General features: G+C 48.3%; 11 protein-coding genes across 11 annotated transcripts; 6 read left to right on the top strand and 5 right to left on the bottom strand.

Annotated features, from left to right (window-relative positions):
- Positions 1-32: 32 nt before the first annotated feature.
- On the top strand, positions 33-1,065 carry BKA55DRAFT_686287 (thymocyte nuclear protein 1; the record flags this gene model as incomplete). The annotated part of the gene is made up of 4 exons (XM_046198911.1): positions 33-489; positions 540-557; positions 609-725; positions 776-1,065. The coding sequence occupies 4 exons, from the start codon at positions 33-35 to the stop codon at positions 1,063-1,065; spliced, it is 882 nt and encodes a 293-aa protein (XP_046052583.1).
- Positions 1,066-2,090: 1,025 nt separating this feature from the next.
- BKA55DRAFT_535732 (transmembrane amino acid transporter protein-domain-containing protein) lies at positions 2,091-3,574 on the bottom strand (the record flags this gene model as incomplete). Its single annotated transcript, XM_046189735.1, has 2 exons — positions 2,091-2,147; positions 2,204-3,574. 2 exons carry the CDS (start codon positions 3,572-3,574, stop codon positions 2,091-2,093), a joined length of 1,428 nt encoding a protein of 475 aa, XP_046052582.1.
- Positions 3,575-5,046: 1,472 nt separating this feature from the next.
- Positions 5,047-8,066, top strand: BKA55DRAFT_504958 (uncharacterized protein; the record flags this gene model as incomplete). Its single annotated transcript, XM_046187147.1, has 6 exons — positions 5,047-5,206; positions 5,263-5,355; positions 5,410-5,435; positions 5,487-5,754; positions 5,810-6,024; positions 6,327-8,066. The coding sequence occupies 6 exons, from the start codon at positions 5,047-5,049 to the stop codon at positions 8,064-8,066; spliced, it is 2,502 nt and encodes an 833-aa protein (XP_046052581.1).
- A 447-nt stretch (positions 8,067-8,513) lies between these two features.
- Positions 8,514-10,275, top strand: BKA55DRAFT_636876 (pyridoxal phosphate-dependent transferase; the record flags this gene model as incomplete). Its single annotated transcript, XM_046197037.1, has 4 exons — positions 8,514-8,657; positions 8,708-8,741; positions 8,794-9,953; positions 10,015-10,275. 4 exons carry the CDS (start codon positions 8,514-8,516, stop codon positions 10,273-10,275), a joined length of 1,599 nt encoding a protein of 532 aa, XP_046052580.1.
- Positions 10,276-11,236: 961 nt separating this feature from the next.
- BKA55DRAFT_505029 (uncharacterized protein) lies at positions 11,237-12,578 on the top strand (the record flags this gene model as incomplete). Its single annotated transcript, XM_046187156.1, has 4 exons — positions 11,237-11,838; positions 11,890-12,105; positions 12,154-12,324; positions 12,371-12,578. The coding sequence occupies 4 exons, from the start codon at positions 11,237-11,239 to the stop codon at positions 12,576-12,578; spliced, it is 1,197 nt and encodes a 398-aa protein (XP_046052579.1).
- Positions 12,489-14,807, bottom strand: BKA55DRAFT_268909 (major facilitator superfamily domain-containing protein). The gene is made up of 5 exons (XM_046185458.1): positions 14,437-14,807; positions 13,953-14,378; positions 13,135-13,901; positions 12,975-13,079; positions 12,489-12,884 (listed from the first exon to the last, which is right to left on the bottom strand). The coding sequence occupies exons 1-5, from the start codon at positions 14,580-14,582 to the stop codon at positions 12,667-12,669; spliced, it is 1,662 nt and encodes a 553-aa protein (XP_046052578.1). The 5' UTR covers positions 14,583-14,807; the 3' UTR covers positions 12,489-12,666.
- A 468-nt stretch (positions 14,808-15,275) lies between these two features.
- Positions 15,276-16,722, bottom strand: BKA55DRAFT_467834 (uncharacterized protein; the record flags this gene model as incomplete). The annotated part of the gene is made up of 4 exons (XM_046186123.1): positions 15,276-15,503; positions 15,565-15,669; positions 15,733-16,042; positions 16,100-16,722. Coding segments are annotated over 4 exons (1,266 nt in total), but the record flags the coding sequence as incomplete, so codon positions are not given.
- A 6-nt stretch (positions 16,723-16,728) lies between these two features.
- Positions 16,729-19,544, bottom strand: BKA55DRAFT_721884 (uncharacterized protein; the record flags this gene model as incomplete). Its single annotated transcript, XM_046201023.1, has 3 exons — positions 16,729-19,098; positions 19,155-19,245; positions 19,303-19,544. Coding segments are annotated over 3 exons (2,703 nt in total), but the record flags the coding sequence as incomplete, so codon positions are not given.
- A 1,066-nt stretch (positions 19,545-20,610) lies between these two features.
- Positions 20,611-22,704, bottom strand: BKA55DRAFT_590998 (major facilitator superfamily domain-containing protein; the record flags this gene model as incomplete). The annotated part of the gene is made up of 6 exons (XM_046195175.1): positions 20,611-20,962; positions 21,018-21,347; positions 21,398-22,113; positions 22,167-22,262; positions 22,315-22,480; positions 22,538-22,704. 6 exons carry the CDS (start codon positions 22,702-22,704, stop codon positions 20,611-20,613), a joined length of 1,827 nt encoding a protein of 608 aa, XP_046052575.1.
- Positions 22,705-23,306: 602 nt separating this feature from the next.
- On the top strand, positions 23,307-23,727 carry BKA55DRAFT_559613 (uncharacterized protein). The gene has a single exon (XM_046191998.1). It carries the CDS (start codon positions 23,373-23,375, stop codon positions 23,718-23,720), a length of 348 nt encoding a protein of 115 aa, XP_046052574.1. The 5' UTR covers positions 23,307-23,372; the 3' UTR covers positions 23,721-23,727.
- An 840-nt stretch (positions 23,728-24,567) lies between these two features.
- BKA55DRAFT_535724 (glycoside hydrolase superfamily) lies at positions 24,568-25,881 on the top strand (the record flags this gene model as incomplete). The annotated part of the gene is made up of 1 exon (XM_046189734.1): positions 24,568-25,881. The coding sequence occupies one exon, from the start codon at positions 24,568-24,570 to the stop codon at positions 25,879-25,881; it is 1,314 nt and encodes a 437-aa protein (XP_046052573.1).
- Positions 25,882-26,648: the final 767 nt, after the last annotated feature.

Here is a 26,648-nt window from a genome sequence, read left to right as displayed (position 1 = left end):
TGAAGCCAATCTCAACACATCCACAGCTCACCATGCCACCCCGAAAAAGAAGTGCGCCTACCCTCGATGCTTCAGAAGAAGCTGTGCCCAAGCGAAGATCTCTTCGGCAAGCAGCCAAGGGAAATCACGAGCCTGAAGCGCCTCCCCCAGCCAAAGCGAGTCCGCCAAAGAAAACTGCCAAAGCAACCAATGTGAAGAAGCAAGAGAAGCCCAAAGCACCCGCGAAGCCAGCGAAAACCGAAGAGTCAGACGCGCCAAAAGTGAAGAAGCCAGCCAAGAAACAGGAGCCTGCTCAGTCCAGCTCTCGTGGTGCATCTGAAGATCCTGACATCGACTCCATCCCAACGATAAACCCTGATGCCCCGAAGCACGACGGGCAGTGGTACTGGCTCATGAAAGCAGAGCCTGAGACTCGAATTGAGAATGGTGTTGATGTCAAGTTTTCCATCGATGACTTGAAGGCCAAGACGGAGCCTGAGGGATGGGATGGTATGTTGTCTTATGCTCGCGATGAATCTCAGTGGCTGACCTTGATACAGGCATCCGCGCATACGCAGGTATGAACTTATGCTCACTGAAAGAAATACGATGAGACTGACGTTTCGCAGCTCGGAACAACATGAGAAACATGAACGCTGGCGACCTCGCCTTCTTCTACGCCAGCAACTGCAAAGAACCCGGCATCGTAGGCGTAATGGAAATCGTCAAAGAATTCTCCCAAGACAGTAAGTCCTCCATCTCCACCCACCTTATGATTCGCATCTAACTTCATTAGGATCCGCTCGTCGACCAGGCGCACCGTACTACGATCCAAAATCCACCAAAGAGAAACCCATCTGGGACCTGGTCCACGTCGAGTTCAGAAAGAAGTTTGCGGTACCTATTGGTCTAAAAGAACTTCGTGAACTTGGGAAGTCTGGTGGTCCTCTTGAGATGATGCAGTTGCTCAAACAGTCGAGGCTGAGTGTGAGTAAAGTCAGTAGTGAGGAGTGGAAGTTTCTGTGTGATCTTGCGGATAAGAAGGCCAAGGATGCTGGGCTGAAGCATGATGAGGGGGAGGAGTGATGCTTTTACGGGTGGATGGATGACAATCACCAACAGGCGGGCGAGTGCGGTTTGTAATGAAGGATGTTTGTGCCGCGATTGCGTGTCGAATAATTACATGTATACTACGATGAGGTGTTATTTTTGAGCAGAGCAGCGTTCGTGAGCCAGTTTCTTGATTCAGCGAACGCACTGATGGCCCATTGCATTGAGTCAGGTACCATTCGCCATAAGGCTAGCCAGGGCCATCATCGAATCTGGCCACATACCTTGAGACATCTTCCGTCCGGCGGCCGTTAAGAAGGGGAATTGCTGTTGCTTTAATCGAAGAGCTCCGTTCAAGGCTTGAAGTAGCGGCATCGGGGCCGGTATGCCTCGAGGGAAGCTTCCTCCCTCCAGTCCTACGGTAATGTTGTCTGTCGCTGGAAGACAGCAGTGGCAAGTATTTTAAGTACTTTTTACTGAACGGAAGAAGTATATGTTATGCCGCCGCGAGGTTATCCTCATGTCCCTTCAAGGTTTTGGGTAAAGGCTTGAGTGGGAAAAGCGTACCCGAATGTATTCCAGCCAGGGTTCGCATCGAGTCTGACGTGAAATTTATCTACAGCCAAGAAATTATGGCGTTGGTAGCCCGGCACCAAAGCCCTAAAGAGCCAACCTAGATCAGAATAACGTTTGTAATGGGCCAAATTGGTATGCTTACTGATGTGAACTCACCGCATACGGACATGCCTTATAATTGTCATCATTGCCCAATCTCAACCTTGCACACTCCTCCTCATTCGACGACATTCTCGAGAACAGAAATGCGCCAATAATGCCGATAACACGGCCTTGTTCGTACTAAAGTAGGTTCATGATAAAAACCTTAAATGGTTATATGAGCACTTTAGTAGAGGACTTGCTTGGCCATGGTATCCCAACCATATCTGCTTATAATCATAAGAGTGACTTGTAAATTTACTATTCTAAGCTCTGTATCTATTACTTGAATTTTATCTTACTAATAAAGATGACTTTTATTATACTATCCTCTAATTATTAGTCTAAGTCCTTGAGCATGTAAATGGTCTGTTAATTGAGCCTGATTCAAACTTGGTAATCTGGAAAAGAGTCAGCTTCTTTACTAAGAATTGCCACCACACTTTCAATGACTTACAAGTCCCTCAATGCTTGAGTACATGCCGAAGCCAAAAATAGCGACCCCAAAGAGGAACAGAAGTCCGGATCCCAAAGTATGGATTATGTTGCGTTTGGAAGTCCACGGTCCATCCTTTAACAGAATGAACCACATAAGTGCAGGTAGATAGAACGATAAGCCGGAAATGAATAAGGTGGCGCAAATGGAAAGAAGTTCGGAAAAGAAGGGAATCGCCTCAGCGACTATCCAGGCGATGGCTGTAACTGCGCAGACCAGTATAATCCATGAGATCCAGCCCTTCTTTGTGTTGATAAATCGTACAACCGAATCGCGATAGTATCTTCCATGGATATACCGGCATACAATAGTAGTATTGATAGACCCAGAAATTAGAATAACCGGTAGCGCTACCCCGAAAGCTACTCTAGAGAGCATAGTTCCGACGGAAAGAAGCGCTGGGGATTGGACCTCTTGACCGACGAATACATAGATCAAGGCACCAGTAAGGGTATAGAGAATAATCTCAATAGCTGCTAGGGCTTGAGTGGATTTGAAGACGTCTGCCGGCGTGTGCATCTCAGACATGAAGGAGGGCTGTGCCACAGCAAATCCATATGCAAAGACAATATTGTTGATGGCAACAATTGCCTCGGATATCGTTAGATCTTCCTTCGGCCAGGCAGACCAAGGCACATACGATCCGAGGGAGTCTGACCTCTGCACACCCGTTCCAATGACCGTTATTCCAATAGCCAGCATGATAGATGCAAAGTCGATGTAGCCTAGAATAGCAATCTCGGCGAACGACGGCGGCAGACTAAGCAGAAGCATGATAAAGGCGGACACGAGTCCAAAGATGATTGAACAGACCGAACTGGACTGGGTTATGGTCGACAAGGCAATGGCACCGGTAAGACAATGCGAACCGACGACCATGGTTAACAGACCCACGACGAAGACACTGGTAAGTTTGGTGCCGAATGAACCGAACATCAACGTTCCCAGGTCAACGTAGTGGGAGACGTGCGGGTTTCTGAGTTGAACCTGGGCCATCAAGACGCTGCCGTACAGGGCAATAAGGCCGACACCAATGCAAAGAACAACGCCTAGCACCATTCCGAGGGAAGCAAAGGCCTTCGGGAGACTCAAGACGCCGAGAGCAATGGCTTCTACGATAAGTATGACTGTCATGCGCTTCCAGCCAAGACGGCTAAAATGGGTCTCGCCCTCGCGTGTCTTTTGTCGCTCAATATCTTCACGCTTGTTGAGATCGAAGACCTCTCCGCGCAGGACACCCTCGTCCATGTTGGAAGTTTGGGGGTTGACGGTCTTGACTGGATCCTTGGTGATAGGATCTGCGTTGAACGAGCCGAGATCTTGGGACGTCATGGCCTGTGATTGGTGTTCAAATGTTGAGATGGAAAGAGATGGTTGTTATACTGGAGATTTAATTATACTCAAAGATGCACGAAGGGATTCTTTATATCTCTGTGTGAGTTATCTTGAAAGGCTAGGCCCCCCGCATTATCAAGCAATGTTCCCCAGATCAGGTTGTCATATCCGGGGTAACAACATTATCTGAGTAAAGACACAGTCCTTGCCTCCATTCTACTCGCAAAGCTAAATGTAAATAGCGAGCTGCAAGGCACTTCCGTAGTTCACGCCAGGACTAGCCAATCGCTATTGCACTACTAAGTATTTATCGTTCCACTTACTGCAATCTTACTCGGGGGTTGCATTTGACCATCGAGATGCTGGCATAACTGTTGCTAGGCTAGAGTGAATAGTGGGTTTACCCATTGACTAGTGAAGGATTTGTCCCATAGTAATTGTGTTGATGCAAAGCTCCAACTTGAGCAAAGGGCTTTGTGGCTGTTTGCGCCTTGCGCCTTGCGCCGTGCCCCACGTATGTAAAAGAAAGAAGCCAATCTGTTCTCTGGTGAGTTGCAAGGTTTTCCCCTCGATTAAAGAACTCGGCCTATGCCTGTTGATATCAAGGGCGTACGGCACTCTTTGGAACGCGTGAAGAAGGTCAAGATACGAGAGACAGCAGAAGTGGATCAATTGTGGTTCGTTACATTTAGTTAACTAGCCGGTCAACTCATCTCACGTAGCAGGGACCTCTGAATTGGTTTAGCTTCCCGTTGTATATCTATTCTATTCCATTGGCAGCATCTTTGCCTCGGATCTACTCATCTAGGCCGGGCATACAACCAGTATTATGATCAAGTATTATCTCAAACTGATGCGACCCACTCAATAGCATAACCTCGCACTGTAAGGGAGATTCTCAAAGCAAAGTATTCGTTTATCTTCTGCACTAGTTCGGTATATTTAAAAAAGGTCTTTTTCAGCGCCATGCCTTTCTGAAATCTTGATTATAAACGACCCTTACTGGGAAACACTGGCTTCTCCCCCAACATATTGATTCAATACTGTTTGCAGAATGGATCTTTTGTAGTTTTCCACCATCATTAGAGGCTATCTTAACCCTGATCAGATGGCATCCGGCAATTTCTAGTAGATTGCGATAGCTTTCAAAATATTGCCATCTTCAGATACAAGATAACTCACAGGATGGAGACTACTATTGACACCCCCCTCCCCCCACTTCTCCAAGCTTGTCTAGCGCCTGCGCCTTGCGCCCTACTAAGCTTCGCGCCCTACTACGCCTGAACGAGTCTTAAAGGCTCTTGGATCGTCAGGTCCCCAATGACAACGCGACGTTTTCTTAAGATATGTGGGAACCAACGGTAAAGCACCAGTTGAAGTCTTGAGTTATCAGCCATCTTTGATCACTTCAATCAGCCAACTTGTTCAAAATTCTGTTCTCATATTGTTCCTCTCTACTCAACCACCACATGGAACAAGGGAACTTCTTGAGAGCGGCACTGCAGCGTGCTGATGGCCCGAGCATGGGACTCTGGCAGATGGTGCCTGGCGCTAATGTGTCGCGTGCCCTCGCTCGCGTGCCTGGCGTCGACTGGGTGGTGATTGACTGCGAGCATGGTAATCTTGATGGTGAGCACTGGAGCATAATTAATAGTTACTCTACGAAACTGAAACTGCGATATTAGATAGCGCTATGCACGAGGCAGTCCCTGCTGTTGCTGCAGCTGGAGTATCTCCTGTAGTGAGAATTCCCGGGATGGAATCATGGATGATCAAGAGTAAGATAAGCAACCCGTGAGCGAGGATACGATCAATCTACTTACAAGAAATAGGAGCTTTGGACTCAGGTGCCCATGGAGTGAGTATCAATGGCAGCTGGATTTGGCCAGTAACTGACTAGATCTTCAAGATCCTGGTACCTTTGCTTCGCACCGCGCAAGAAGCCAGAGAAATCGTCAGAGCGGCCAAGTTCCCCCCACAAGGAACGCGTGGATTTGGCTCTCCGTATGCAATGGAGCGCTTCAGTCCCATACCGACAATGACCGAATATCTTCAGCAGGCAAACAACAGTCTCCTTACTATAGTCCAGATTGAAACCCAACAGGCTCTCGAGAACCTGGAGGAAATCGCCGCTGTCGACGGTGTCGATGTATTATTCGTGGGACCATTCGATTTAGGTTCGTTGCAGCAAGGTAACTACAGTGGTATTCAGCCTTAACTCTTGGACTGCAGGGAACAATATCGGCCATCCTATCATGCAAGGCATCTTTAAACCAGAATTGAGAGATGCGCTTGCGCGTGTGCTCAAGGCAAGCCACAAGTTTGGCAAGAAATGTGGAATCTACAGTACATCTGGCAAGCAAGCGAGAGAGTATGCTGAGGCTGGGTTCGATATGGTTCATGTGGCAACTGACTTTACATCGCTACAATTTATCATGTCGCATGAGGTCAATATTGCTAGAGGAAGAGAGAGTACCGAGAAAGGTGGTAGTTACTGATATCGGTAATTAAGATAGATGTAGGGATTCAAGACCACTCAGCCAGTCGCCTAGTTCGTTGCTCGACAAGCTGCAGAGGTTAAGTTCACACTATCACAATTAGCGTAGATAACAATACCCGCAACAAGTCATGTTGACCCCCACAATCGGATGAACCAAACTCCGCTGCACTTATTCCTTGCTACCCCGTGTTTTTGAAGTCCTGTCCTCTTGCTTTTTCACCTTATATGCCCGCGTACCACTCCCGAGAGAACATGAGCTCGCAACATATACCTCACCAGAGCCGCTTGCAAGAATCCCCAGTTGGCGACTTCGACCCTGGAGATTGGACGTCTCTCCAGCTTGGCGCTGAGATGCACCTGACCGGAACCCAAGATGATGGAGTTCATTGGCAACAAAGCAACCATCGAGGACCCCAACTCACCCATGACGCGGATACCAATCTTTCAGAGGGCTTGCTCCATGTTCTGAATGACGGTGTCGGACTGTGCTTTGATCAAGCATCACTGGAAGACCTGACCTTCGGTTGCCCAGACTTGGCTGCGGACAGCTTCGAGCTCGATCACAACTATGCGTCCAGTCTGGGGTCATTGAGCCACCAAGAGATCCAAGGGCATTGCCATAACGATGGCTTTGTTCCTTATAGTCTGCAGCAGGTCTTGAATACTTCATCTCTAGCCAATCAGGAACTCTGCGAGACCGACACAGCGAACCCGCCACAATATCCGGCCATTCCCATCAGCCTAAATCCGACTCTCCCACGTCGCAGAAGCCGCTATTCTCTCAGACACAGCCTGAACGTGGACGGCGGAAGAAGCACTCATATTCCCGTATACGATGCCCATGAGCAAGCCTCTGATCCTCTGCAGAGATGGAGAAACAGTCCTCCAGGAGCCGAATCGGCATCTTGGTCAGCGATTTATGACGCACTACAAGAAAATCCCTTGAGCGATAACATGCAAGCTCCTTCCACTAGGGTGGAATCATCGAGTCCAAGCGTGGCCAGTTGGCACAGTCAATCCTCAAGCTCGATTGTTTCCACGCAGTCGTCTCGATCGTTTCAGAATCGGAACAGGAGGCGCGTCACGAAGAGGAGGAGCACCGCCACTGATGCCAACAAGAAGCCCCGAATCTTCCACTGCACGTTCTGTTGCGATACGTTTGCTAAGAAGCACGACTGGACCAGACACGAAAAGACGCTCCATCTTGACTGCGATCAGTGGATTTGTGCACCATATGGTGGTGCAGTGGTCTCGTCCTCGACCGGCAGGAGTACGTGTGCATACTGCAATATCCTTGATCCTACCGAACATCACCTAAGCTCTCATAACCATAACGCATGCCACACTGGTCAACAGCCTCACGTCTTTAGGCGGAAAGACAATCTCATCCAGCACCTCCGCGGGTTCCATCAACTAGATACGCTACCCATCCTGGACGACTGGAGAATACCGCCTCCTCCGATTTCCTCCCGGTGCGGATTCTGCCATCAGCATCTCGAGTCGTGGCAGGACCGTGCAGACCATCTCACACAGCATTTCCGTCAGGGCAAGAAAATGGCAGAGTGGAAGGGTGATCATGAATTTGAGCCCTCGATCGCAGCACAGGTCAGGAATGCCTTGCCGCCGTACCTGCTTGCAAACGAGGCGTTAACCATGGTACCCTTTTCAGCCACGGATCCAACGGTACCAGATCATTTAGCTCAGATAGAGGAGAGAATTGGCAAAGCTGTCGACCCAGGCCCGAATCCGGGACAGCAGCACGATCATGGCTTCGATTTGACGCCTGACTCTTATACCAAGTTTCTAGCCTGGCATCTAGGGCGCTTTGCTCAGCAGTCCTTCGCGAGTGGTGTCTTTCCGACCGACGAGATGTTCCAGGGCGAGGCGAGGCGATTGGTGTATGGGAGTGATGACAACTGGGAACAGACTATAGCTGATAACCAGGAGTGGATCGCTACCTTTCGAAGACAGCATTTATCCAAAGACTAGAGCGTGATGGTATATATCTATATAGGTCAACCAAAGTTGGATATCGCCTTTTGGCAGTTCTATCAACTTTCCAGAACCTTGCCCATCATCCCAGTACTGCCTGTGATCTTCTTCCTGTGAACCCAACCCAAGGCTTGCTCAATGATGAATATGAAATCGACTGGAGCGAGCCGTTGGTCTACACCGGAGCTCCACAGTGATAGCATGAAAACTGCAATACTTCATGGGGCAATGCAAGCTAAACTAGTCAGGCGCATCATGGCTCCACTTAGGGCGCAAAGTGCACTAACCATTATTCCACACGCCCTTTGACAGGTACTGGGGCACCGAAACCGCAGACAAGCCAACATCTTGTGCATGTAAAGTCTTTAAGACATACGCTGAATCGCTTCTAGATGTCGTCTATACCGTCACCTATCATTCGAGGAACGTCCAAGACCTACCAATATGGTCCACTCAACAGCAACGAAGCTTGACTCCCCTAATGGGAGTCATTCCAAGATCCAAGCCATGCGTGAAAGGCGTACTACAGCTACCAAGATACGACCTGGAACAGCTGCCATGTCTGACAGTGACATGTTCAAATTACCGGTAAATGCCGACGTTTCGTAATAGTGGCAATGATGTTAATCAGGATATAGGCCGCTGGAAAACCTTTAGCCAGAAACTGGGAAAGTATGTTATGTCGAACATTGTTTTCAGATCCAACACTAACGATAGCTCCAAGCCCACTTCAGCAGTGAGAGCAACCGTCCACCATGCATCCTCAAACAAGCCGCCGGGTACATCAAAACACCCGGTCTGATCTCCTTAGGTGGCGGCTTACCCTCGAGCGAATACTTTCCCATCTCCGAAATCACCATGCGTGTACCTACGGCGCCAAACTTCTCTGAGAAGCAACATCTATCAGAATCGCCCGCCAACGGCGCCCAGACGACTCGCATTGGTAAGTACGATACTAGGGACGGCACCTCGGACTACGACATATCTATTGCCTTCAACTATGGTCAGGCAACCGGATCCCCACAGATGATGCGCTGGATAGCCGAACACGTTGACCTTGTCTATAACCCTCCCTACGCCGACTGGGCAGTTTGCCAGACCGTCGGAAGTACAGGAGCTCTGGAACAGACCGTCCGTATGCTCTGCGACCGGTATAGGAACGATTCTATCCTCACAGAGGATTACACCTTTGCAACGGCGCTTGAGACCTTTATTCCACAGGGCATCAAGGTCTTTGGCATCAATATGGATGAGCAAGGGCTACTGCCTAGTCACATGAATCAAGTTCTGGAGACGTGGGATGAAGTGGCTCGAGGCGCTCGAAAGCCGCATATTCTCTATACCGTGCCATCAGGACAGAACCCTACTGGCGCGACGCAGAGCCTTGAGCGGCGACGTGAGATCTACAGAGTCTGCCAAAAGCATAACATCTTTGTCATTGAAGACGAGCCCTACTACTTCATTCAAATGAAGCCCTATACAGGACGAGGGACTGATGTTGTGGTGAATGAGACTGTTGATGAGTTCCTGACTAGTCTCGTCCCGTCATACCTCAGCATGGACGTTGATGGCCGAGTTCTTCGAATGGACTCATTCTCCAAGGTCCTGGTCCCCGGTTCGAGGATGGGATGGATTACGGCTAGCAAGCAGGTCATCCAGAGGTATCTCCGTCATGCTGAAGTTGCAAATCAGGGACCTAGCGGCATATCGCAACTGATGATCTGGAAATTGGTGGATGAGACATGGGGTCACGAGGGTTATCTCAAGTGGCTTATTGACCTGAGGACCAACTACACGAGAAGACGCAATGTCCTACTTGCTGCTTGCGAGGACTACTTGCCCAAAGATATCGCATCTTGGATCCCTCCAGCTGCAGGCATGTTTGTAAGTTCCCTACCGGATACTCTGCTTTATACAGGGAGAGATGTGCTGACTTGTGTAATAGCTATGGGTGAAACTTGATCATACCAAACACCCAGACTACCAACGTCGAAGTCTGAATGAGATTGAAGAGGAAATCTTCCAGCACAGCATTGACCAAGGAGTCCTCTTTGCTCGTGGTTCTTGGTTCCGAGCCGAGCCGCACACGGACCTGAACGAGATGTTTTTACGTGTCACGTTTGCAAGCGCGGCTGAGGAGGATATGTGTACGGCAGTTCAGCGCCTCAGCGCGGCGATCAAGAAGTCTTTTCAGATAGAATCATAGACTGTTGAACACAAGACAGGGAACTGCAATTATATGATTTGTTTACATATTTTAACCGATCGATCCCGAGGATAATAGACGTTCTTTAAATGCGAATTCGAGCAATACATACTTGCGTAACAGCCTTGGCAATCAAAAGCCGCAATGAAGTAAAGATGGTTCAATGAATACACTTAGCTAAGTAATTATATTCTACAAGTCGATGAGAAACACATTTTTAGAGATGGCCAACCGGAAATTCATTATCCTGCAATAATAGGCTTTGAGCTGAAATGCACCTTATTAGACTCCTTCAGAGCCGCAGGAATGTCACTCTACTGCGCTGGGCTGGAGTCATTGGCTTCCAAGATGCAAGCCGACAGCCGACAGCAGCAGGCTGCGCCGCTTCGAGGTAGTCTCTACCCTGTTTTCCAAAGTGCAGGACAATTATCTTGTAAACACAATATTGCTCATTGATCTTGAATTAACGTCATCACGTATGATCGTTATATATGAAACTTCAGATGGTCATTAAGTCAAACATCCCGATCCTCCTTTAAAAAACGGAGATAATTCAATGGTGCCGTTTTTACTTAGCCTGCATCATTTCGCTTCAGCCCCAATACGAATAAACCGTTTTAGTAATGGTACATAATGGCGCAGGCAGGTGAGCAATTAGCTGCAAAAAAAGGGATGATAGGGCTGTGCGGGCAAGGGCTGGCCACTAGTTTTCAGCTCGGCGCCACCCTTTCTTTGCTGCTCACCGTGGCTTATTTGTGAGACTGCTTATTCGTCAATGGCAAAGCAGGCTCTGGTCTATCTGGGTCTGGGCTCAGCCAGTTTCGATGCGTGGAATCCACAGCCTTGGAATTGGATTGCTACAAAATAAGCGGGATGCTCCACGTAGCTGCTTTGAGGCTCTGCATCCTCTTCTATTCTCTTCAGATCTGTCAAACTGTCTTTCCCCTCACCATAATTCAGGATGCGCAGTTCTTTCTCCATCAAGGCCGCGAGCCTTGCTCTTCTGTCTCTCGCCAATGCTCAGGACGTGTCTGAGAATTTGGCTAGTGCTATTGCCGACTACGATTCTCTCTCCCTTTTCCGTTCTCTGCTGGGCGCGGCTCCCCAGGTGTTGGTTGAGACCCTCTCTAGCCAGGGCACCAATGTTACCGTTTTAATTCCTACCAATAATGCAATCAAGAGCTATCTCAAAGATTCTGGCATCTCGGATGTAACCGAATTGAACCAGACAATGCTCCAAGTCTTCTTCTCGTATCATACTATGGCAGCTTCACTCTCATCCATGGATTTTGATGATTCCCGTGGACTGTCAGTTCCCACCTTGTTGAAGAGCGAGGAATTCAACAACAGAACTGCAGGCCCCCAGATCCAGAGCCAATTTGGCAACAATGCTGATGGTCAAATTGTATTCGCTACACGACAACGACAAGGGAAGAGAGCCGGTGGGGATATCAGTGGGGCAATTGTCAATCTCCGAGCAGGTGAGGAGCAGAACATCAAGATGACTGCTGTCGATGGATCTTGGGGTGCGAAGAATGCGAGCAGATTCCAGATCGTGGACAAGTGAGTAACAGCAAGCCAGCTCGTCGAGACCAGCCTAACAGACATGTACAGGGTACTTCTCCCGCCTCTGTCCTGCTCTAAAACGGTTCAAGCCGCCGACGACAAGAGACTCGCAGCATTGAACGGCGCTCTTATCAAGGCGGGTTTGTGGCCCGCCCTCGATGCCTCAAAGAACGTAACATGCCTTGCGCCGTCTACCCAAGCGTTCAAGGATGCGGGAAGCCCCGATGTTGAGCTGTCAAAGGCGGATCTAGGCGGAGCGCTACTGTAAGTTGTTCTTGTTCCATCCGGAAGTACACTGACGGTATTTTAAAGAGCTCATACCCTCAACGAAGTTACCTACTCCAACTACCTTCGTGACGGGCAAGTCATTGGAACTCTGAACAAGACCGAAGTTCGAGTTAGCATTATAGGTGACGATATCTTTTTCAACAACGCCAAGGTTATCGAAGCGAATGTGCTCACAAATAACGGCCTCATTCATATGTAAGTCCTTCTTGATCTATTATGGCAGATATAATAACAGACGCAGCCTCGATTCCGTCATCGAAGCAGGAGGGAAGCCCAGTGAGACCAGCACCGGAACATCAACTGCTGAGACTGCGAGTGCGACTTCAAGCGGGTCAGAGACAACCTCGAGCTCTGCAACTGTCTCGCCAGACAAGGGAAACTCTGGCAGTCACCTATCGATCGGCCGTGGAATGTTAAGTGTCTTGGTTGCGGCTTATGCAATCTTATAATTAGTACTGCTGAGTTATGAGGTTTACAGGATACTGGCGTTTTATTTCCTGCCTATTTTTAATAACAAGAATGTTTCGTGGACTGCATCTACTCGCCCACCTGACGATCTGCGTTCCAGTGGACGTGGCTCTGGATGAAACCCCATCTCCAGGTAGCATGCCGAATTCTCCCGCCCCAAATATATAGAGGTACCCAGCACATAATAACCACTCCTGAAATCCCAGCCATGGCACTAAAGGCGTTGTCATAACCACTCTCATCAATCCAAGGGTTAGTGTAGAAAGAGAGAAGGAATCCGAATGCCGCTGTATCTTGTTAGTTTACACGGATCACATTATCGTTCAGCCTTGTTACACGGAATTCCGCGTACCCGGCGATCGGGGGGGTTGGCTTACATTTAAAAGCTAACTGCGTGACTGCCAGCTCTCCTGCAACAGGACGGTAACTATCAATCGTGTAGACCAAGCTTATATTAGTAGCTTGAACGATTGCCAGGTTTACTTTCCATAGGTGTTAGCATATACATAAGTGCGGAAGAGCTCTGGGTTAACTGACAGAGACCGAGGCCTATAGTAGGGACAATCCAGTGCCAGCTGCGATCGATGCCTACTCCATATAGAACCAGAGAAACTGGCGCAATAACAAACGAGATGGTGATAGCCGGCAGCCGCATCTCCGGTTCTCGAATGCCACCGTTGGTGCGCGTCAGCTTATCAGCCACCATGTCACTGAAATGTCCTCCAAAGAAGGCTCCAATACCGGCTCCTACGAGGCAGGCAACGAAGCATAAGCCAGCTTGCCACGGCTCGAATCCATAAGTAGCGTCAAAAGCAACAGCGAAGTTGGAGCTAATGGCAACGAGGAAGCCAATCGTGACGGACATGACGAGAGTGGCCCAGAGGACTGGAGGAAGGGCGAGAAGAACAATTGGACGGAAGAATAGCTTGAAGAAGGACTCTTTTGTGTGTATACCACTGTACATGGATAAACCTTGCAAATAAGTACGCTTTGGGGATGCAGAATAGGACAGTCGTAATCCGGATGGTGAGATGTCGTCAGACTGAGCATTGTCGGTATCCATGTCCTCAAGCTTACAATGCCGGGTATGAGCGGTGTTGGGACCAAGATCGGCATGTGATGCTGATGAGATTTCCTGGCGGTGAAAGACAGTTTCAGGGAACGTAAAGATGATCAGAATGGTGCACGCTCCGACCAAAGCCACCGCTATCCAGTAGATATACCGCCAGCTCAGGTTAATAGTGATGAGTCCAGCAATGATGATTCCAGCGCCTACACCAGCGGACAGTGCTGTGGTATATATACTGTTTGTGCATCAGTTTCTGCAAGTTGGGTAGTTGAATAGGGATACTTACGCCATAACAGCACCTCTCTCGTGCAAGAAGAACAAGTCCGAGATGGTCAAGGGGGCCAAGCATTCAGCGACGCCAGACGCAAAGCCCATAAGGATTCGTGCAGCCAAGGCTGAGCCGTATGTAGTCGCACCACCAGCCCAAGCAGCAAACGCGGTGTAGAGGATGAAAGACGCGACATAGATAGGTCGACGACCGTACTTTGCCACGAAAGGCATCCATATCAGGTTCCCCATTCCCTGCAGAAGCGCCGTGGTGGTGAAGAAGTAGGCAATCCTGGAGAGGTTTTCATCGAAATCGGAACCAGCTGGACCAAAGAAGGACTCGGTGGTACTGATGATGGCGACTGAGGGTCCAGCAGCCAAGAAGTTACTGAAAAAGATGGCGCAGGAGACGAGTATAGCAATATAAATACGATATGGCTTCGACCTATATTATGGTTAGCTTGCTGCCCTTGAGTCAGAAAAAATGCTAGGTGAGAGCCTGCCAGTTCAGAGGATCATTGGGGTCATCCGTTGGGGTTGGGATTAGTATCATTGTATTGGTCTCCGGGTTGCGAAGCCGCAGGCCTCCCAGCATGTTGCTGCGGACATTAGACGTGCCCATGCTGTGCTTCGGAACGCCACTAGACATAGTATTGTTATACGAGGTAACAAGAGATGATAGTTGTCGGTTGGAACATCAATTGCTGCAGAAATTGTAAGCCTCAAGAACGAAGCTCACGCTGGCGGTGATCCAAGAGCCAGTAAGACACTCGAGGCGTAGCAAAGGGCATAACGGGATATATGTACAGTCAACTGTAGCCTGTGCAACCCAACAGCCACGGATGTTGATGAACATGTACTGAATATTGTGATGATTAGATCGGAAAAGGGGACAAAATCTGCTAGTGACGCGGCCTAACGCGGATGAGGGGCGGCTCCACCGCTAGCGTGTCATCCCCACGGGGTCCATGTCTCATCTATTTCGGGTTAAGCATCGAGATAAGAATTCCAAGAATAAACATAGCCGAAGATCCCAGCCAGTACCCTAACAGTTCATATATAGCCATATAGCAATGAATGAGAAGTTACTTCTTTTCGCTTAGCTGATCTTGTCCACTCTCAAGTCTCCGCCCTGCTATAGCACGTTGTTGTTTGGCAACCTTATTCCTTAATTAAGTAATATATTATTATAACTTCTATAAACCTCAATTAATACAAGTAGTAAGTAAAAGTAGTAAAGTTTGTATAATAATAAAGATATCTTGTATAACTATATATACATAAGAAGATAAATATAATCCCACTCAGACCACTATATCATTATAGTCAAGGCTTATAGGAAACAAGCCTTGCGCAACTCCTCATCCGACATGCCAGTATCACCAACCCTTGTACCATCGTTACAATATGTACCACTCTGCTCGATGACGAAATCAGCAGCCGCTGCCTCCTCCTTGTTGTCCTCGTTTACATCTTCGCATATCGAAATAGCCTCCGTGACACGACTGTCCCTCAACACGCCTTGTACAGGATACGAGTACGAATCACCGTTCGAAAAATGCTGTGTCATCTAGTGAATGAAACTATCAGTTACTTGGTCACTGTGCAGTACGAGGAAGAATGATACTTACCATGGAGTGGTATTGGATATTAGCTTTGCTTTGAATGGCGACCACTTGGCACAAGGCTGCCTCCCCTGGATCAACTACAGTGTTGACAGTGACCCTACTCATGGTCTAGGTAGACAGCTTTGTTAGTACGACGTGAACAAGTATGGCCTGTGAGCAGAGAAAGCTTACCCGGGTTATAGTGGAGTTCTCTCCGCCGTCAAAATCCATCTTGACATTCTTAATAACCCACTTGCCAGTGATATCCAGCTTGCCATTAATCTTACCCGAGACCATCTCAGGAAGACCAACTTCCCAATCGAAACCGCCTCCAATGGTACCCCCCAGCTCGCCGCCCCACTCCTTTCCCGTCTGGCTCTGCCAGTTGACCTTGGTACCTTGCTCGACTTGGAGGTAGAGATCGATTCCCATTTCGACGGGTTTGTTTGCTCGGCGGTTATACAAAACGTGAGAGGTCCTGACAACCTCCAGCTGGCGTTCACTGTGGAATGGAATGTTAGTGGAATAATACTGGATGACTAGGTAACGAGAGACATACTCAAAAGGCTTCGAGTTGAGTTCCTCGAATGTTGGTTCAAAGCTGGGTTCGCCAAGAGTGACTTTCTCAGGCCTGGCCTTGGAGAACATTGGTGTCAGGTATTCAATAACGTCGCCTGCGTTGAGTTGAATGCCCAAGAGCATTCCCTGATCTGAACTGCCGCGAGGTATTCTTTGCATGACAGGCGGCTTGTCCCAGTAACCTCCAGCGTCAAGTCGACAAGTTGTATCACCGCCGCACTTGTTCGACATCTCGAGTTTTATCCGCCCGACGCCGCCGTTGAAGCCACCATCGTTCATGGAGAACTCGTTGAAATAGTCGCGCCAAGGGTCCCATTTCACAGTACCGAAGCGATGCTTGCCGTCGTCTGCGACTTTCTTGCCTGCTTCCTGAATCGTCCCGTCTGTGTAAACCACTCGGATATAGCGGAGAGAACCCGAACTCGCCACGGCTTCGATCTCTTTGATGAAGACACCCTTGTTCCACTTGGCGAAGCAGTAATCCTCACCTTTTGCACTTCTTCCCACGCGAGTGAGAGGTGTAACCATAAAGTCCGGCAAGTTCTTGCAGTTATCCGCGGGAATGGGAGGTGAGTTTGATTCCTCAGATCCGCCTCCTCCGGGAGTCTTCGGGGGGATGATAAGGTCCGGCTTCTTGATGTCGGAGCTATCGTCGCCGGATCGGTTGCCGCCACAGATATTGTATGCGGTAACAGCTGTATTGGGAAAGGTTGCTTGGATGCTGTGAAGATCGGCTCTTCCATCACCGTTGAGGTCCGGAAAATACTGACAGGAACCAGCATAGCTACCACCATAGGCTGGGAAGGGACCTCCACGTTCCTGAATCTCCCAATGGTATCGGGACCCAGCGACGTCTTTGCGGCCCTTGTTGTAGTAGACAAAGGCATCTCCTGAGAACTTCTCGACCCAGATGGCATCATCACGCCCATCACCGTCGACATCAGCAAAGTGCATGTTGGCGCGATCATGCCCTTTAGTACCAAAGAACTGGTCGATGTATGTCCAGGAACCTTTAGAATCCTGTGTCCATCCCCAGATCCTACCATTCTTTTCGATACAGAGATAGTCGCTTAGCCCGTTACCAGTGACATCGGCGAACTGGACAGGCAAGTCTTGGAAACCAATGCCGCGCTTCTCAGGACAGTAGAGCTCCGGCGCTGGGTTGGCAAGGTATTGCCAATTGAAGCCGCCGCCAGGAGTGTAATTGTTCTTCCAAACAGAAACGTGATTCTTGTTATCAGGATCGACCCAGACAATGTCACACTTGCCGTCGCCATCCCAATCTGTAAGGTGAAGGTCTCGTCGATCCAAGTCACGAGGTGGCTTGAAGAAGGCTTTTTGCATAGGGCCCCAGTAGCTGTCCTTGTCCGTGATGAAGTCTTTGCCAGCGTTAGGATAAAAGTCCATCTCTCCCTTTGACAAAACCCAGACATAGTCGTCGCGTCCGTTTCCTGTCATGTCACAGTACTTGTTACCGTCGCCCTTGAGCTTCGTGCCTCCGTATCCCTTGTTCTTCCAGACCCGCATCTTGAACGTGTGCTTTCCATCACTTCCCTTGGAGTGCTCCATGTATACGTAGTCCTGCTTGCCAAGCAGACCAAAGTCTTGGGGCTCACCGTAGATTCTGGCGAAATGGATCCTATTCCGGATTCCCTTGGCAAAGCCGCCTGTGTGCGTAGGACCTGAAGTCTTGCCTTTGTAGTACCCTGGACGCCAGGCCACCTTCAGGCCATCACCTTCTTTGCCAACACCACAGCTGCGATGGTTGGTCCACAGAAACGTTTCGCCTTGGTCGCCTACCCAAGCCCAATCATCACGGCCATCGCCATTGATGTCTTCAAAACGAGTACCATCCAAGTTACCCATGCCCTTTCCTTCAAATCTCTTCCCAAGAGCTTGCCAATACTTGGGCATGTCGTCGATCCATCCGTTGCGCCAGACGTAGACATCGCCGTTATCAGCAAGGCCACAGAAGTCGGCGCGGCCATCACCATCGATATCAGCTAGCCGGACTTTGCTCTGAGGATATTTGGAGTCGGCAGCTCTCCACAGGCCCTTGTAGACAAAGGTAGGAGGCTTGTCGCCGCCTCCGTTGCCTTGGTTGATACTGGCATAGACGGCACCGTCGGACCCGATACAGGCAAAGTCGTCGAGTCCGTCGCCGTTGAGGTCAATAAAGACAACTCCTTTGATCTTGCAGTTGTCGTGGACATCCAGATCAGTGTTGATCTTGGTGAACTTGCCAGCGCCATCGTTCCTTCGGACGGCGTAAACCACGTTACCCGCAGAGTTCTCAACCCAACCGAGAAGATCGTCTCGGTCTGAGCGGAAGATACGGGCAAAGAACCACTGGTCTCTATCCCAGTCACTCGTGATGGTCATTAGAGTACCCATCTCTTGACTGTCGTGTTCGTAGGTGCCGTCGTCATAGCCACTGCCTCTCTGTGTCTGAGAACCAGCATTGACGCCATCGCCAGGACTCTTGCGACATGTTTTGCCCGAATCACCTGCTAGATCAGCTGGTAGGGGATCGTTGATCTCATTCTTGGCTTCTTGAAAAGCTGACCAGAATGCGCCGGCCATCTTTCTGAAGCCATAATCAGTTGGATGTGTACCATCGCCCAGATCATCCAGCGTCATAAAACCGTCTAGATCTGCGAGGAAGATAGGCTTTCCTTGCTTGCGTAGCTCTGAAACCACAGCGCGATACTTTGTGTTGACAGGGCCACGCAGGCTTTCAGCGTCGGGTTTATCGACTGGGAGGATGGTAGAGAGGATGATAACAGTCTTTTCAGAGATGTTTGACCAGAGATCGAGCAACATTGACTTGAGCCTCTCATGTTGGTTGCCCGTGTCAATGTTGTGTACGAGATCGTTCGTGCCAGCGTTGATAACGACAAGATTAGGCTTATACTTGTAGGAAAGCTTCGAAGCGTCGTGGATCTGCGAGACGACATAGCCAGAAGTTGCTTCCACATCCTAATTAGAGCACCGATGTTAGCCCAAGAAATGTAAATACAGGCCAGGTTTCTCACGTTGTCTTTCATTGTGCCGCCGTTTTTGGTGCCAACCATGTCAACATTGTAACCGGAATAACGAAGCTGATCTCGCAGTAACTTGCGGAAACTAAAAGGTGGACAAGGGTTAGTTGGAGTCACATATTGAGAAGGTTAGTTCACTAACCCATTTCCATCGCTTGATCCTACACCAAAGACAATCGATGCTCCGAGGGCCATTACCCTGAGATCAGGAAGTGCACGCTTCTCGAGCGCTTTGTGTTCCTCCTGGACTCGCGGCACAGCGCTGTGAGACCGAGATTGAGAATGGAGGACATTGTGAGGATGTGCGTGAACGAGTGTAGTGTTTAGTAATAAGAAATGCAATAAAATTCCCCAAAAGGAGGTAAAGGAGTGTGTCAGCTTCATGGCCAGTAAACCATAAAGATGCAGCAAATCTGTATGCTGTGTCTTCCATGGTCATCGTGACCATGACATTCATTTTGTAGTCTATTCTCTCTCGCTTTCTGGGCTAATGGTGGATGCACTAATTTCGACTACTATCTTGGCGTAAGATTTTGTGGTTCAACCAGTTTATCTGGCAAAATATAACGTAGCTCGCTACGACATGGAATTTAACCCACTAAGAACTATTCTCGATACGCTGCTTTCCCGAATGCAACGTCGCGCTTATGCAATCTTTTACTACTTTTTATAGGCAGTCTTGGTATGCCAGTCAGGCCAGTGTAAGCAGTCAGAACCCGATGCGGCAGGTAGGTTTGGGATTTTCGAAGGTGAAAAAATACTAGGATATATTTGCCTATGGTGGGCCCCTGACCTGTCGCTGAGACCTCGCGAATGGCCTGTTAACATCTTACCTTCACACGAACTTTTTCATTACAGAGGCAGCATAACAGATACATCACTTCAGAGCCAATCCCATTTAACCCTGCCGCCTGTTTGTAGTGCATACTGGAAGGCTTCTCTTTCGCTCTTAGAGAGATCCTACGGGTGGATAATTAGACAGGGGGCCTCTAAGCTTGAATGTCCAATTCTGGCATAACCCACGGTTATCTAATGGATTAAATTATCAATCCTCCCCTAAAATCCTTTTTATCTACTTTACATAGGAATGCTGTTGCCTGATATTGTGTTGCTTAGCTGTGTCGCAAAGGATCGGCCAAGGCAGGCCAAGTGCCGCTTAACGTTGCGTTTGGTGCGGAGCTGCGGCATATCCATGTCCGTCCCACTTAGAAAGGTAATGTGCTTCTATACAATTTGCCCAGATTTCTGGAGCGTTCGGGATCTTTGGTCTGAGAAGAAGGTGGCCCCCAGGGTCGACTAATTATGATAGATACTGGTTTGCGTTTCCACAATAAACTTGGGAAAATTTAATCCATGGTTCTGAGAGTCTGCCTCGTGCTGTGTCCGAATACGGTTTGGACAATGGCTGTGCTTGCCAGCCTGGCCAATCTTAACAAATCCGACTCTGAAGCTACTTCTTTTCGCTTGGCTGATTTTGCCCACTCTCAAGTCTCTGCCCTGCCGCAGCAAGTTGTTGTTCGACAACCTCGTTCCTCTCGCCATCCTCCTTGGCTAACTTGACATTTCGGAAGAAAAACATCATCAATAACAGCGGGACAGAGAGGGACAGAGACCCAATAGCAAGGGTTTGTTGTGTCATGCGATAACTCAGGTTAATCGCGTCACGAGTCTCAGTGCCTAACTCATAGCTCTGTGCAACTAAGATTGAGCGAAAGATTGCATTGCTATTAGCCTTGACCTCTTCTGGGAGGTTTGACGAGAGCCGGCGTGGAAGGAGAGTATTCCATAATGCTCCCCCGATACTTAAGATGCATGTTAGTTTATTACCTCGGAAGTAGGATCCTATCTTGGACTTACCTATTGCCGACATTGGCGCCAAACCCAGATGACGATAGGAACATAGCTGTTGCAATACCAATCTCATGGTCTGGAACAGCGGCCTGCAAGGAGACCTGGAGCGGAACCTGGGCGAAACCGCGACCAAGACCAAGCAGGACTTGTCCCGTGGTTAATGACGCTTCATTCGCGACTCTGACTCCGTCAATATTTGTAAAATAGATCGGAAGTCCGTTCGCTAAAGCAACCATCAAGAATCCGATGATGATAAATGGTTTAGTATGCTTGACAAATCGTATGCCCAAGCCAACAACAAGACCGCTAATGTTCAACGCAACACGTCGGGCATTGCTGATAACCATTGTTAATAATTGTGCAATTTGCTATGGGGGGAAACTCACTCAATGCGAACTGCATGGCCAGGGGAATAGCCACCAGCAACCTGCAGGAAGCTAGAAGCAAATGTTCGGTATGTTGAATCGGACATTGCAATCAAGCATACCGAAGCACAAGCGAGTATGACGTTGCGGTTCTTGATCATGCGGAAAGGGACGATTGGTTTATTAGCATACCGGCCATCCCAGATTAAGAATGCAACAAACGTCAAGACGCCAACAACTAACAAGACGATAGACGATGGCTCAGTCCACTTCTCAGTATTGCGTCTTCCGGTTATGGAGAGGGGAAGAAGAGTCATGGCGAGCCCCCCAAGTAACAAGAATGCTCCAACTATATCCAACTGGACATAGAGTACTTGTCGAGCTTGGACGATCCAAGAAGCATCCTTTGGTATCTCAGACGCAGCACGCAGTGAAGTTCGCTTGCTTACTATACCCCTCTTTCGTGCCCTAAGACTCATGTACACCATAATCGCAATAGTTGGCAGTGCACAGAATGGCATGATGGCAGCCCACATGCCAAATCCCCAGCGCCACGAGGAATTCAGCAGCATGTGCTCACCGAGATATGTCCCAGCATATAAAGTCGGTATGGCAGCAAGTGATTCCGGGAGAGTAAAGAGGAAGCCTCTGTTAATCAGGGATGTTACCTCGGCAATAAAGATCTGCTCAGTGATTGTCCACCAGGTATCACCGAATGATTCAAATATGCCACCAGCCTTAATCTTATTATTCATTGCCGATAAAACGACGAGACATGAGTCAGACTTACAAGATATGTTTCGACGTTATGACACGCTGCATAGAGCACATTTGCCAGAGCCATGCTTATCGCAGCCCCAGCAAATCCCTGGGGTCGTCCAATGTGCTGGTACTCAATCAGCTCGGCAAAGGAACTGAACAGCTCTGAGTATACTCACATCTGCAACTTTGGCCAAGAGGGGATAAGCAACAATCCGAACAATGCCGTGAACAATATTTGCCGTAGCGATAAGCGAGTGGCCTTGAAAATGACTGGTGGCGTATGGATCGTAAACCCCAGCTGAAGAAGCAGCAAAGACCATGCTGAAATTCATGACAAAAAGGCTGGAATATTGAGTCAGCATTGCTGCCCCCGGGCCCTCCAGTCGAAAATTCACTCACCCGACGAACGCCAAAGTAAGTGGGAACTTAGTCCAGAGCTTGCGCAGAGCTTCTGTAGGAGCTGGAATGGCATCTTGGTTACTCTCTGAGTTAATTGCAGCACTGCTATTGCTTTGATCCAAAGGACCTTGGCCAGCAGGCGTGATCTCGCTCTTTTCTGGGGCCATTTTGAATGTTGCGTTAACAAATTTACTTCTTCCAGCAGGGGACGGCCTCTTCTTAAATCCCAGAGAGTATAAGAGTTCCCCCCATGCCAAGACGTGTCATCAGACCACCCAAGCTCAAACTAAATACACAAATAGCCTAGATTGATAACTGGCACATCTTGGCATTTTAAGCTTAACCTATTACAATGCAGTAACAGTTAAGATTATCTTATCAGATCCTTGGATGGCTCTGAAAACTCTCTCGTATTATTAAGATAAGGACCTCCTTAGCTCTGTAGTGTTCAGCAATTTCCTTTCTCATGGGTACATTCTTTGTATCAAGCAACTCTGCAACTATTTATAAGTCAAACCAAGTCTCTTGGGAAATCTGGACATAACGCTGCTCAAGAGTGGATAATCAAGAACCATTTTGAGTACCTTGTCGACTGCATTTTTTGACCTAAAACTTACAAAGAAAGAGAGGGAAATGGCAGCCCTCTCTGGTCTTGCATCAAACATTGGTAAAGCTGTATCAGGACAACGTTTCGGGAAATCTTTGACCCGGATCCACCAGGTTAACATCATCTTAGCTTGAGAATTCTCTCTCTAAATCCAAGATATTAGTTGTATCCAGGCTTACAATAAAGGGGAGGCTGAGAATATATTCAGCAAGTATATACACTCTCACAATGTTTTCCAGGACGAACAGGTCAAGGCGTTGTGACACCGCTGGAATACATGGACAATACACCAATGTCGTAGTGTACGCAGACTACAACAGCATTATGGCCTACCATAATCGTCGACCCTCACCTCCGGGAAACTCAATCCTACGCGAAACTACCATCCTATTGATCGAAGTTACTGGTGACGGTGGAACTGCAAAGGGGTTTTGGTTAATAGCTGGAGTTGAAAGTGGTTTGGATGACCCCAAAAACGTGGGAACTACGCCAGAGCCTTTTATGGGACTGAAGATAAAAACGTCGATGGAAAACTCGCGACACCAGGCCCTGGATATTATTTCAATTGCTGCCTGAGTACCTGCATAGAGCGCAGTACCAGACGTGCCAGCTTGGGGTTGACACTCAACAACTGTAAGCAGGGCTAGGGCCAAGAACATTAACGCGGTGAATAAATAGAACTCTAGTATGCAGCGTGAAGATATACAAGCCTAGAGTCGTTCAAGACCAGCCCTTCTTCTTAGTCAGTAGCAGATCAATACCGGGGAGTCTTTAACGATAATCCTAACCCAAGCGCTTGGACCATAAAACCCCCTTGCCAAAATCGGACTCCGGTTACATTGAAAGCAGAGTGAAGTTAGAAAACCATACCATTCACTTGGACGTACATGCGATGCCTCATTTCAATATCTATATCATATTCATTCAGTGGCGATCTAGGCTCATAGGGACAAAACACTATATCGCGTTCTGAGGACTGGGTGGCGATATGGTTTGATTATTGTGTAAAGATATGGGTTCAACCGGAAAATCCGGGCCAATTACAATACAGGAGATAGGGTATCAACAGATTCTGTAAAGAAAATTTCCATCTGCTTGTCTGTTTGGTGTGAAATACCACTAGCAGGTAAACTATTGTTAAGACTATTGATGCTGGTCCCGGTCTACTCTTTAAAAAAGGCAAATTGTGGGTACCTCCCGACAATTAGTCGAGTTGACGATTGAACTTGCCTCTACTCCGTCCTCTTGTCTGGATACCCATTCATCTCATTTCGGATTTTCCGAGAACGTTGATCGAGGACTGAAGTCTTGGTGTATAAGAATGGTGCAATGCAACTGATGTTGCCTCGCTGAGACACCAATTACTCAGGCCTCGAGCACCAGCAACATATCAACAAGTTACCAAATTTTACCCTCCGTCGTTATGCACCTCCCCTCTCTTTTCTCTACAGCTCTGCTGTTTTCTACCGCTATCGCGGTGCCACAACCTGATTACACTACAACAAACGCGGCCCAACATGGCAAGATTGCCAAGTATCAAAAGCAGTGTCCCTTCAGCATTCCTCGTGTCAAACCCCACAGCCAACGATATGAGCACGACATTCACTTCCCCAGGGGATGTGAAAGCGGTAAATTCATTGATTGGAAGACATTCAAGGCCAATGGTGTCAATCTGGGCGCTTGGCTCGCAAAGGAAAAGACACATGATCCCGTCTGGTGGACTTCTCTTGGCACCAAGGCCGCAGCTACAATCGATGAATGGGGCTTATGCCAGGCTCTTGGAAAACAATGTGGTCCAATCTTGGAGAAGCGTTATGAATCTTTCCTTAATACTTCTACCATCGATACACTTGCCAAGGTCGGGGTCAACACCCTTCGCATCACTACCACCTATGCCGCCTGGGTCAAGGTCCCTGGTTCTGCTTTCTATCATGGTAAACAGCAGGAACATCTACGCAGGATTACTCAATATGCCATTGAACGGTACAATATGCATATCATCATCGGCCTTCACTCCCTACCTGGTGGTATCAACAACCTCGACATTGGCGAAGCGTTCGGACATGATGGCTGGTTCTATAATACTACCAATCTGGCTTGGAGCTTCAAAGCTGTTGATAAAGTTCTCGACTTCATTCAAGCAAGCGGCCACAAAAACGCCTTTACAATTGCCCCCCTAAATGAAGCCAGCGATAACTTGGCTGGTTTTGGATCAGCGGCTGGTCTATCCGACAAAGCGACTAACTGGATTCTCACGTATATGAACGGTGTTTTCAAGCGTGTTGAAGGCGTTGATAAGCGTATCCCAGTCATGCTCCAAGATAGCTTCAAGGGCGCCGCCTTCTGGTCTCCACTGTTTGACAAGAAGCTTAACCTCGTCATTGACTCGCACGTATACTACTTTGCCGCGTCGGGTACTTATTCGCAGTTTGTAGCGCCTGCTGTGTGCGGACAAGCAAAGTATCTCGCTGAGGAGACTAAGTTCCCCGTGTTTGTTGGTGAGTGGTCCTTGCAGACTATGTACAACAACACACTGTCTGTGCCTAATCGCAAGACCATCTTCGATACCCAGCGCTATGCGTGGCAGAAGTATGTCGCTGGTGGTGCTTTTTGGACAGCTGTGTCTTATTCTACTACGACTGTGGATGGACAAGGTACTCAGAGGGATTACTGGAGTTATGTCGACTTGGTCAGGGCTGGAGTTATTACCAAAGCCACAACCAAGAGTTATTGCTAGAAGGTTCTAATATTAATTGCTGGAGATTATGTTTATTTAATAGATATAGTATATTATAACTATAGGCTATATTTAGTTACTAGAACAGTTTATACTTGATGCTTATATACGTCAGTTTTATTACAATTTATTATAGAAATAAGGATCGCTGCTGGTACCCTTATGTCGTGTGGCAAAAAATATATTCTTCAATTTATTCTTACTCATACTGCCATTGATACTGCTACCATTAGGTCAACCAGTTGATGGAGCATTTTGTCTATGTAAATTACCCACAGCCTCTTTGCTGTAGGTCGTGCCAGTATATGATTACACGCCGAGAAAATGGGGGCCCATGCAGCGATTATTTTGAGGCCGCAAAAGATTGTGATTTGGCAAGTCTACATATTGAGCAGGCAGGGAAAGAGATGACTGTTCAACAGGCCGCGAAAGTCTTTCAGTTGCGTTCTTAGAGTATTTTTGAGCCCAATTCCAGTCGGGCTGCCTTGACATATGTTTGTCCGCTATCCCCTATTGCCTTGTACCCTACTCTCCACATGCTGGCTCCACTTGTTGCCGCCCCTGTTGAACGAAGGCTTTATTTACCTGTACTACCTGGGCTAGTTTGTTATCTGTAATTTTAGATTGATGGTTGTTGAAAAAATAGTTATAGTTTATCTTTCCGGGTAGCAGGGTGTCGCTTTAGCACGAGTTTGCCGGAGTGAAAGAGCCAATCGGTATCATTCAAAACCGAAGTGGATATCCAGACAAACAGTGCCAAAGCCGGG

Source organism: Fusarium redolens, assembly GCF_020744475.1.
Source record: "Fusarium redolens strain MPI-CAGE-AT-0023 chromosome Unknown BKA55scaffold_4, whole genome shotgun sequence".
Taxonomy (NCBI): domain Eukaryota; kingdom Fungi; phylum Ascomycota; class Sordariomycetes; order Hypocreales; family Nectriaceae; genus Fusarium; species Fusarium redolens.
This window is presented reverse-complemented; position numbering and strand designations above follow the sequence as displayed.

Bases quoted from the DNA above. Each gene is read 5' to 3' on its own strand.
- BKA55DRAFT_559613 (XM_046191998.1), top strand. From the start codon at position 23,373: ATGTTTTCCAGGACGAACAGGTCAAGGCGTTGTGACACCGCTGGAATA.
- BKA55DRAFT_268909 (XM_046185458.1), bottom strand. From the start codon at position 14,582: ATGTCTAGTGGCGTTCCGAAGCACAGCATGGGCACGTCTAATGTCCGC. The intron at 13,902-13,952 runs GTAAGTATCCCT...ATGCACAAACAG, and splicing joins GAGAGAGGTGCTGTTATGGC to TATATATACCACAGCACTGT. The intron at 13,080-13,134 runs GTCAGTTAACCC...ACCTATGGAAAG, and splicing joins TACTATAGGCCTCGGTCTCT to TAAACCTGGCAATCGTTCAA.